At 40.2% G+C, this 12169-nt stretch overlaps 1 protein-coding gene across 3 annotated transcripts in view; it reads right to left on the minus strand.

Moving 5' to 3' along the window:
- myo1ea (myosin IEa) overlaps positions 1-12169 on the minus strand; it is a 149960-nt gene that overhangs the window by 106697 nt on the left and 31094 nt on the right. For 2 of the 3 annotated variants that reach the window (XM_072565030.1, XM_072565031.1), the window contains exon 2: positions 2438-2581. The exons of the other annotated variant lie outside the window; for it this stretch is intronic. In XM_072565030.1, coding sequence (XP_072421131.1) covers positions 2438-2581 — 144 coding nt within the window. The remainder of the gene's footprint in view (positions 1-2437; positions 2582-12169) is intronic. 3 annotated transcript variants of the gene reach the window in all.

Here is a 12169-nt window from a genome sequence, read left to right on the forward strand (position 1 = left end):
CTAATACCATCAAAATTGGCCTTTCTCCAATTTAGAACTTCAACTTTTAGATTGGTTTATCCTTTCCCATCACTATTTTAAAATTAATAGAATTATGGTCGCTGGCTGCAAAGTGCTTCCCCACTGAATCTCAGTCACCTGCCCTGCCTTATTTCCCAAGAGTAGGTCAAGTCTTTTGTAGGTACATCCCACATACTGAATTAGGAAATGTTTTTATACACACCTAACAAATTCTTCTCCATCTAACCCCTTTACAGTATGGCAATCCCAGTCTATGTTTGGAAAGTTAAAATCCCCAACCATAACCACCCTATTATTCTTACAGATTACTGAGATCTTATAAATTTGTTTCTCAATTTCCCTCTGACTATTGGGGGTGGGGGGGGGGGGGGTCCATAATAAAATTCCAATAAGGTGATCATCCCTTTCTTATTTCTCAGGTCCACCCCAAATAACTTCCTTGGATGTATTTCCAGGAATATCCTCCCTTAGTAGAGCTGTAATGCTATCCCTTATCAAAAACACCACCCTCCCTCCTCTCTTGCCTCCCTTTCTGTCCTTCCTGTAGCATTTGTATCCTGGAACATTAAGTCAACAAGGTTTACAGAATGAAGACGCAGTTGATTAGCTCAGGAGGATGGACAGCTGATTGTATTACAAAGTGATACCAACAGCACAGATTCAATTCCTATACCTACTGAGGTCACTATATAGTTCCCACTTCTCAACCTTACCCCTCACCTGTGACATGGAAACCCTGAGGTTAAACCACCACAATCATCTCTCTCTGATGGCCCTATGGGGCTACAGTGACTCTACCTTGCACTTACAGAATGATCAGTTGCTACAGATCATACCCTTTCCCATCTCACTGATTCTTTTGACTTCCAGTATTGAACATGTGGAATCTGAGTATTTAAGTACCATTCCTCAAACAATGAGTATCTAAAGATATCTCATGGAACTGTGCTCACAGCCTGGACAATCAGCAGTACTAAGCTATTTGTCGCAAACAGTATCATAGTGAAACCTGATTCTATCTACATAGATCCAGCACAGGTTGCTGGGTAATCGGAAGGAATAGAGAACGCTGGTGGATATCCTCCTCCTAATTTGGCAGTGTTGTAGCCACTGGAGTTAAAAATCACACGACACCAGGTTATAGTCCAACAGGTTTATCTGAAAGTACAAGCTTTCGGAGCTACCTGACAAAGGAGCAGAACTCTGAAAGCTTGTATTTTCAAATAAACCTTTTGGCCTTTAACCTGGTGTCATGTGATTTCCAACTTTGCCCATCCCAGTCCAACACCAGCACCTCCACACTGAAGCCATTTGAAACAGTCCTGTTCTCGCTGAGAAAGTTAGATTCTGTGTCGAAAAGTGTGGTGCTGGAAAAGCACAGCAGATCAGGCAGCATCTGAGGAGCAGGAAAATCGATGTTTCGGGCATAAGTCCTTAATCAGCCACATCTTTGGATGCTGCTTGACCTGTTGTGCTTTTCCAGCACTGCACATTTCAACTTTAATCTCCAGCATCTGCAGTCCTCACTTTCTCCTAAGGCTAGACTCTATGCAGCATGCTTATGGCTAGCCTTGCAGATTAACGAAAGCCTAAGTAGTCAGCAGATAGACACATGAGCCAGATAATTACTGCTTTCTCCCGTTTTACAATACATACATTAGAAATAATGTCTTTTAATCAGGATTAGAGCTGCATTAAAGTTAATGGGGCGGGAAGGAGAAAGAGCATTCTCAGACCAAATAAGTTGCCAAGTGGAATTTGTTCACTGGAGCAAAACGTGGATACATTTTAAGACTGGCCTGAACTGGTAAGATCAAGGCAACATTTTAAAAAACATAGATAAGTGAACTAGTGAGCAATTCTGTATCAAAGTTTATTTCTGCAGGAGCCAAAACAATTTGACAACAGAGTTGCTTTGAAGAATGGCATTACATTTTGGCAAGAGTTTTGTCATGTTGACACTCGGCCCTGTATCCAAGAGTCATTTTATTTGGACGAAGGTGAGTATTCAATAGGTTCAAGGCAATCACATCAAAGTTGTTCAGTGAACTGCAAGAAGCTCCTTACTCTTTTACCTGCCTACAGCTTTGAACTTGTGGTTTAGTTGTTGAGCAAAATATTCAGTCTAGGCAAAAATTTAAGGGCAAATATTTGTGCAAGAACTGGATTCATGCAATTATTATCATAAAACCATTTTATTTGGAGGCCAGTCACAGGCAGGAAGGGAGTGCTGCATAATTGGAGCTAACAAATAGTCATCAATGGCCAACAATCACTTGGGAGATACCCAGGGTCATTTCTAATTAAATCTGGAATGCACAAGAATGCAAAGCAATCAAGACTTCCCAAAACTGTTAGGTTCTCCTTCTTATCTTTGCTGTCTGCTTGGTTTTTATATTTAGTATTGAAAGGATACAAAAATATAGTCATCCATGTATCGTTTCTTCAGGTTGTCGACAATGCCATCCTCTGTGATTTTTGTGAGAAGTACCATATCGTCCACTCCACTCTGTTTGACATTGTGACTCTGCCAGTGATACCTGTAGTGACCTTTGCTCCCCTGCAAAAGGAGCAGAAATGTAATTAACTCTTAATTTTCCAGCAGTAATGATGCACTCAGTGTTACTGTGACACTTTTGGTCTTGAAACATTAACTCTTTACCTCTCTCCAGGGATGCTGCCACACCTGCTGAGTTTCTCCAGCATCTACAGTATTTTGCTTTTACCAGAGTCTGTACATGAGCCTTGCTCCCCTGACTTAATGGGTCAGAGGCAAGAGGGCAGCAGGTCCCCACCAGTCAGCACCACACCCTATTAAGTGCCCTATTCCATTAATCTCATCACAATGGGCACTAATTCCATTAAATAAGTAAAACCATTTACATACCACATAGGCATTGATATTTGAGTTCAGACCAGTATCACCAGGAGAGTTAGGCTCAAAACAAACAGTCCTGAAACAAAGATAACTTTTGTGGGGAATTCCATAACACTGATAGAACTTGGACTGGTCATGCAGAAACTTGTCTCCTATAGAATCTGGATATCATAAGGAGACAAAATTTCATCTGTCATATCAATGAATATACAGCCTTCAGTTATCTTTGGGGGACTGTAATGGAATGGAAGATACATCTTGGTTCATATCACTGGAGTCTTTATGCATATTTTAGTGATGTGTAGTCATCCCTAGCATTATCAAAATATACATACGACTTCTGTGATAGCCATTGATCAAATGATCTTTGCTGCTCTTCCAAAGGTTACAGACACTGGGGTGAAAGGGTGTATGTTTTGTTTATGTCCAGATTTTAATAGCCCTAAAAAGCACCCACTTCTGGTTATCAAATGCCGAACGCTTTTGATACATTAATATTAAGAGTGTCACTATGTGAACCATCAAAAACAAGCTTCATTTTTCAAAGCTGGCCAGATATAAAGTGAATTACGATTCTCTGGTTTAAGATGTTGGAGGTTCTTGCAAATGACCAATCACCAACCCTTGAAATGCAGTTTCATTCCAACTCCTGAGTGATAGTTCTCATGAAATCCTTTCGCACAAACTGTCCCCCTCTTGTGTTAGCATTAACTCTTAAAAGCAACCAAAGAATTTTTATAAGGCCTGAAGCTCTGTCTTTATCCTTTGGTTCAATTTAACAGGTTCCAGCACATGTACGCATTTCACAATGGCAAGTATAACTGAGGATCTTAAGTTATTCTAGTACGGGATCACTTTTTAACATAATGTTGAGGATAAATGACAGTTGTTTACAAAAGTTATTTTACATTTGCATTTCTATGATTTTGCTAGCATTGGACCTGCATAAAATGAAAAGTTAGCATACTCTTTCCCACAGATTTGGAGAGATTTAGTACAAGAGTTGTGTTGAGTTGATCAGATTTAATTCAGACAGTGTAAGAGTCCAACCATTGACCTGCGGTAATGCAAGTCTAGAAGTCCAAACACTAGATGTATTGGTGCCCAGGCTACTGGCTCATAAAAAATGAGTTTTGCCCTGAGTAGAGTTAAAAGGCTTTGAAGTCTAAGCTGCAAAAGAGGCAACTATGCACTGACCTTATTTGGATTAAACAAAACGCAATAATAATACGCAAACCCAATTGCATTAGCTCATGAGTGGATCAGGAAGGGCTGTGGTTTGATCCTAGCTTTGTGCTATGTAAGCCAAACGGCAGACATGCTGTGGTAGGGCTTTTACAATTTGTTTCAATGTTCCTTTTAGGGTGAAGGAAAGTCAATCAGGCTTCTAAACTTTCAATGCTACTCAGTGACTCCTGGCGAAAGACATGATTAACAGATTTTGAGTCAGACATCACCATACTAATTAACCAGCCTGGATTAGTGGTGCTGGAAGAGCACAGGAGTTCAGGCAGCATCCAACGAGCAGCGAAATCGACGTTTCGGGCCCGAAACGTCGATTTCGCTGCTCATTGGATGCTGCCTGAACTGCTGTGCTCTTCCAGCACCACTAATCCAGTATTTGGTTTTCAGCATCTGCAGTCATTGTTTTTACCTAATTAACCAGCCTGTTAACACTCACTCAGACATATTTCCATTTCTTAGTGGTCAAGAGTGCAAACCCTGGTTTATTTCCACTGCACCCCTACCCCCATGGATTCCTTGCTCTCTACAAGGGACACACAAGAGCAACTGTAGCATCGTTATAACTAATCAACCAATGCCAGGTCAGGACTGAGTTTTGTTTTGAAACATCATGGTTCCAGGCCTTTTGTTTCCTGTAAGGAAACAGTCTAACATTTCTTGCTGCTAAGTTTCTAGACATTTACATGGTTTAAAAATATAAAACATGCTTTGTACAGCAAAACAATCTTCTCCAGTGTGTTCAAGGACATGTTAAAAGTTTTGTACACTGCAAACAGTGGAAGATAAGGTATTCAAGAAGGTGAAAAATACCATAAATATGCCAAACCATACCATATAATGTGTTCAAATTTATTTATATAAAACGTACCTTTTCTCACAGACAGTATAAAGGTTAGAAAATATCATGTTAACAATTGTTAAAAACTTAGCTGCCATTCATGAATTGTAAATTGAACTTCAAATATTTTCACTCAGAATCATATGATGCACAAAAGATCTGGCTTAACTGAAATATTGATGGTGTTGTTCTGTTGCTGCATTTTATATTGTGTTAAGAAATGGTCACAAATTATAAAATGAATGAGGTGAGTGAGCCTTTTTTTGGCTGATCATCATTGAATATATTTTAAGTGCTGTTGATTTAAATACACCTCACAATTATAAACAAAATTCCAAAGAATTGTGGATGCTGGAAATCAGAAAAAAAAAACAGAAACTGCTGCTTCTTCAGAATTCTGCTTTCTCTTCATTGGTGCGGCCAGACCTGCTGAGTGTTTCCAGAAATTCCTGTTTTTGTCCATAGGAATGAGAATGTGACCTTTTTTTGTTTGATATTCTTTGTCCCCTATGTTAAGACAGGTCTTATTCCATCCAAAATAAACAGAGCAATGCTTCATTAATGTAATAACTGTCCTTAAAGTGTTTCGATGCTCATAATCAAAATCAGTAACCTGATAAGAATATTGACATTCAAAAATATTCCTGATGTCCAGATGCATGCTTCACAATAGCTAGAGAATAAGGTGGCATTTAATGCAACAAAATCACATTAAATGCTTTTATGTGAATAATATCTGATGGAAAACATACCCATGCATATTTTTCAACATTCCTACACCTGTTCTCATCCTGTTTTGAAATCCCTCCATTGCCTCACTCCCATCTCTATGACCTCCTCCAACCCAAAGTGCCCTGAAGATCAGCACTCTTCCAATTCTGGCCTCTTGTATCCTTGATTTTAATGTCCTCATCACGTGGTGGTGGTGCCTTGCCCCCTAGCTCTAGAACTGCCTTCCTGAACTTCTCCTTACAGACACTCTGCTTAACACTTTTGATCATTTGCTTGAAGCTCCCTTCATGTCATTCAACATCAAATATTGTTTCATGAGTCAGGGAAACAGACACTCCATTCCATCCAAGTCCATGCCGAACATAATCCCAAACTAAACTAGTCCCACCTGCCTGCTCCTGGCCCATACTTCTCCAAACCTTTCCTGCTCATGTACTTATGTGTCTTTTAAACGTAATAACTATGCTTGCGTCCACCACTTCCTTTGGCAGTTCCTTCCTCATGCGAATCACCATCTTTGTAAAATAATTGCCCCCACTTTAATAATTGCTCCTCCCACTTTAAAACTATGCTCCCTAGTCCTAGAAGCCCCCATCCTAGGGAACCATTAACCCTATCTATACTCTTCATGATTGTATAAATCTTTATAAGGTCACCCCTCAACCTCCTCAGCTCCAGAGAATAAAGTTCCAGTCTATCCAGCCTTTCTTTATAACTCAAACCTTCCATATCTGGCAAAATGATGGTAAGTTTCTTCTGAATGCTCACCAACTTAATGATATCCTTCCTATAACAGGGCGATCAGAACTGGACATACCTCAACATTACTTCCCAACTCCTATACTCAAAGGTCTAAGCAATGAAGGCAACCATGCGAAATGCCTTTTCAAACACCCTGTCTATTTGTGACTCAAACTTCAAAGAATTATGTACTTCAACCCTTACAGCCCTCTGTTCATGTTGCCATTGTGAAACATATTGGGATATTTTACCAGATAATTGGTGCTATATAAATGCAAATTGTAACTGTTTGGAAAACTGATGTTTTGCAATGGAAGCCTGAAGTGAATTCAAAATCTTGACAAACAAGAATTAGGAGGTATAAGCCTCCTGGCTTTTCAAGCCTCCTTCACCATTTGATAAGATTGTGGCTGATCTGATTGTGGCCTGGCTAACCCAATAATCCTCAACTCCTTTGTCTATCAGCCTTGATTTAGTGGTAGCTATTTACCTTTGATTTAGAAGGATGTGGATTGAAGTTTTGTGGCAGAGCCTTGAGACTAAAATCCAGTCTGACACTCCAGTGCAGTACTGAAGGGATGTTATACAATGAGAGGTTCTGACTTTGATTGGGATGTAAAATCAAAGTCCGATTTGCTTTCAGTTGAAATGCCTCTGGCACTATTTAATGGAAGAACAGGGGAGCTCTTCTGCTGTCCAGGACAATACGTTTCTGTCAACTATCAAAAGATTATCTGTTCATTATTATACTGTTGTTTGTAGGACCTGGCTGTGTGCTAATTGAATGCGACATTTCTTACATTACAGCTGTTCACTCTTTTCAATGTACTTCATTCACTGTAAAATAACCTGGATCATAAAAGGCACAATATAAATGCAAGTTAGTTTTTTCATAACTAGTCAAAAACCAACAAAAACCTCAATGGAATCACCTGCAGGTTCCTATTGACATTCATGCAGCTTCCTCTATAAAATTTAGTTATTTGTCCACCTGATTATTTCACAGGGCAATCGACAATGGCTCTTATTTTCTCAGGTTAGTGTCTACAAAGTTGCATGAATGCACTCAATGAACATCTTTCCTCCCCTCAGAGAGTTGCCTGCACTAAATGAATTCCTCAGGAAGTTGGGTGGGGAGGGGACTCTTTTCATCTATCCATTCAAATATAATCAAGTTGGTGTGCAGGTCAAAGGATTTTCTTACAATGATCACTGCACTTGAAATAACTCATCATGTAAAGCACTTTGAGATGTTGCATCGTAATAAAATGTTCTCTAAATGCAAGTAATATTACTTTAGATACATCTACTCAATAGAATATCATAGATACTCAAATAATAGTCGATCTTGTGAAAAGTCAACTCCCTATTTTTGGCCAAATAATCTGGAATTTTCCACATATCTCCTGTTAAAGTTGACTCTAGTTCTTCACAGATCAACATTTACGAGTCAGTATGCCGGCCGGCATGTCCTGCTCCAGCTTTCCAGTTGTTTGGCTCCCCTCCCAGTCTTCCAGTCCATTGGCTGTTGTGTCCCACTCTTGGTTTTCAGAATTACCATAATTTGTTTTATTTATTTTCTTTGTTTCAAATGTGAGGTGCTGCATTTTGGGAAAGCAAATCTTAGCAGGACTTATACACTTAATGGTAAAGTCTGAGGGAGTGTTGCTGAACAAAGAGACCTTGGAGTGCAGTTCATAGCTCCTTGAAAGTGGAGTCGCAGATGGATAGGATAGTGAAGAAGGCGTTTGGTATGCTTTCTTTTATTGGTCAGAGTATTGAGTACAGGAGTTGGGAGATTATGTTGTGGCTGTACAGGACATTGGTTAGGCCACTGTTGGAATATTGCGTGCAATTCTGGTCTCTTTCCTATTGGAAAGATGTTGTGAAACTTGTGAAACTTGAAAGCGTTCAGAAAAGATTTACAAGGATGTTGCCAGGGTTGGAGGATTTGAGTTATAGGGAGAGGGTGAACAGGCTGGGGCTGTTTTCCCTGGAGCGTCGGAGGCTGAGGGGTTGACCTTATAGAGTTTTACAAAACTATGAGGGGCATGGATAGGATAAATAGACAAAGTCTTTTCCCTAGGGTCGGGGAGTTCAGAACTAGAGGGCATAGGTTTAGGGTGAGAGGGGAAAGATATAAGAGAGACCACACAGAGGGTGGTACGGGTATGGAATGAACTGCCAGAGGAAGTGATGGAAGCTGGTACAATTGCAACATTTAAGAAGCATTTGGATGGGTATATGAATAGGAAGGGTTTGGAGGGATATAGGCCGGGTGCTGACAGGTGTGACTAGATTGGGTTGGGATAACTGGTCGGCATGGATGGGTTGGACCAAAGGGTCTGTTTCCATGCTGTACATTTCTATGACTCTAGAGATCAACTGGGCTTCTGCTAATGATACAGTATGAATTTTGACAGGAATGAATTTCAACCGCTCAAAAGTAGTATCCATGTAATAGTCGACCCCATAATTTTAACCTTAAAAAGTAGCCAAAAAATTTGACTGCTACTTGAGTATATACGGTAACTGCAATGGCTTCTTCATGCGTAGTGGGACTTGCTGCTGTCAGTGCCTAAATTTCCACATTGTGTCCTTTCCAACTGAACAAGTGTAGGAAATTATCTTATTCAGTAGCATGCTGTCAAAGCCTTGTACTTCACCAGCTTAACCAAATGAACTGTATTAGCAGACCAGAAACATCACAAGTCTTTGAAGATGGAACAGCAGCGACAGCTCAAAGCAAAGGCAGCCAAGGTCTTTACAAAAAACCTAGGCCAAAAAACATGTGGCAACAATCATAAAGCAAGGAATTTGATTATAATGAGTTTCTTATAATAACATATGAAATTTGATTACAGTTATTTATTTTTATTTTTAACAATGATGCAGGCCTGAGAAATACAAAGTATATGTTTGAATAGTCCTACAGTATTTAATCAAGATATCCCTTATTTTGAAAATTTATGCATCAGTTTACTGACAAATGCTATTGTCTGGAACACCCCCACCCCCTTTTCTCAATCCATAAATTTGCAAAGCCCAAGGAATTTTAAGCACAACCTTAGATCCACAGCCAGTCAACTGCTTTCGAAAATTCCTTTCCCATATAAGGAGAATAGAGAACTAATGCTGTGGCAAAGGAAATAGTCATGGTTTTGATTTAATCAGAGCTAGCATTTTCTCCTTTAACCAATGCAAAAAAATAGAGATGTCTGGGCACAAAAATTCCTCCAACAAGCACTGCAAATATTCTAAGCAGGTTATGAGCAATACTCCCGTGAAGAGCTAATAAAAAATGTCTCGTTAAATGAACTGACCTTATCCCCCCCTTAATCAATTAATTGAAGAAGGCACATTTAAAACTCCACAGAATAAAACTTAATTAAAATCTGACACCTTTGTTCAATCACATAAGAGTTCACTTTGTTAAAAGATATCCTTCAGGCCTTCCTTATAAAAAATGTGCATATGTTGTAAAAATGTAATAATCATCATTTCTGAAATAAAGTTAAGGGACTAAGACAGAGGCATCACTCACTGTGGCAAGGCAAATATTCACAGCAGAGGCAAAAAGAAATGAGCTAAGTATTGAACATAATATTGCATTGTGTTCTAGATGGGGTGCCTCGTGACAATATACAGGTTGAACATTTCAGTCACTAATCTTACAACCTCATGCCTAACCCACAGATTTTAGCTACTATTAAAAGAAAGGAAAAAGCCCTTTGTGACAATTCAGCCTGCAGCAGATGTTGAGCTTAATGCAACAAAAGTATTGTCCAAGATGGGGAAGTCTTCTGAAAAGTGGAGAAACCTATAAAAAAACCCATCAGTGACAGAGATAGAGGGCACATGTTTTAATGTAAAGCCATGCCCTGTACAATGTCCAGCTTGTCACATTTGCCAGTTTGTTGCAGCAACACTAGGTTCATTGCTTAGCACAGCACCAGGGACCGGGTCAGATTCACCTTGGGTGACTATCTGTGTGCAGTGTGCAAGTTCTCCCAGGGTTTGCATGGGTTTCCACCAGATGATCTGGTTTCCTACCACAGTCCAATAATATGCACATTATGTGGATTGGCCATGCTAAACTTGCCCTGTAGTATGCAGAGATGTGCAGATTAGGTGGATTAGCCATGGTAAATGCAGGGTTACAGACACAGTATTTGGGGGAGGGGGGTGGGGGGGGGGAGTTGGGTGTGGCTGGGATGCTCTTTGGAGGGTCAGTGCAACTTGATGGGCTGAATGGCCTCTGTCCACATTGTAGAGGTTCTAAGAGCACTTGTTTCTCTTCAGGCACAATCCCCAAAGTTGCCCTCTTTGGGGATATAAAAAATCCCATTACATTGTGTTAAAGAGCAAGGGACTTCTCCTGGTAGCTGTCCAAGGCCAACAGTTATTTCTTAACCAAGGGCAGGTGGTGGTGTAGCATTACTGGATTATTATTAATTCAGTGCCCCAAACTAATGCGCTGTGAAATGGGCTTGAATCCCACCATGGCAGGAGGTAAAATTTGAAACAAATGAATAAATCTAGAATTAAAAGCTCCTTAAATGGTGACAGTGTCTTGGCAAATGATAGACAGGGCTAAGCAATTTCACAACCATTGCAGATCTAAATTCTGTAGTCTTGCTATATCCAGTCGTGAATAGTGGTGTACAACTTAATAACTCAGTGTAAGGTCCACAAATATCCCCATCCTCAATAATGAGGGATCTCAGCACATCAGTACAAAAAAAACGCTGAAGCATTTGCAACAATCTTCAGCCAGAAGTGCCAAATGGACGATCCCATCACCATTTCCTTTGGAGGACCCAGCATCATAGATGCAAGATTTCTGCCATTTGACTCACTCCATGTGATGCTAAGAAATGTCCGAAGACATTGAATACTGAAAGGCGATGGGCTTTGTCAACATTCCAGTAATAACACTGAAGACTGGTGCTCCAGAATTTGTCGTGCCCCAGGCAAGCTGTGCCAGTATAGTTACAACATTGGCATCTACCAACAATGTGGAAAGTTGACCACGTACACAAATAGTAGTGCAGTCAATTAACTAGTCTACTCTCCATCGTCAGCAAAGTGATGAAAGGGGTAATCACAGTGTTAACAAGCAACATTTATACTGGAATAACGTGTTCACTCACACTCAGTTTGGGTTCCACCACATCCACTCATCTCCTGACCTCATTAAGCCTTGGTTTGAACATGGACAAAAGAACTGAACTTTAGAAGTGAGCTGAGCTGAGAATGACAGCCCTTGACATCTATTTGACTAAGTCTTGCATCAAGGAGTCCCAGCAAAATTAAAGTAAATAGGAATCAAGGGCAAAGCTCTCTGCTGGATTGGAGTCACAGCTAACATAAACAAAGATGGTTGTGGTTATTGGAGGTCAATCATCTCAAATCCCCAGACACAGAAGCAGTCCATGTCCAATGCAGCAAGACTTGGGCATTCTCCAGGCTTGGGCTGAAAAGTGGCAAGTAATAGTCAGGCCACACAAATGCCAGGCGATGATTATCCCCCAACAAGAAAACATTTAACTATCACCTCTTAGCATTCAATGGCGTCACCATCACTGAATCCCAACCATCAATATCCTGGGGTTACACTGACCAGAAACTGAACTGGACTTGCCACGTAAACACTGTGGCGGGTAACTCATCTCCTGACTCCAAAAAGCCTATCCACCATCTACAAAGCAAAA

This window comes from Chiloscyllium punctatum, chromosome 48 (assembly GCF_047496795.1).
Source record: "Chiloscyllium punctatum isolate Juve2018m chromosome 48, sChiPun1.3, whole genome shotgun sequence".
NCBI classification, from domain to species: domain Eukaryota; kingdom Metazoa; phylum Chordata; class Chondrichthyes; order Orectolobiformes; family Hemiscylliidae; genus Chiloscyllium; species Chiloscyllium punctatum.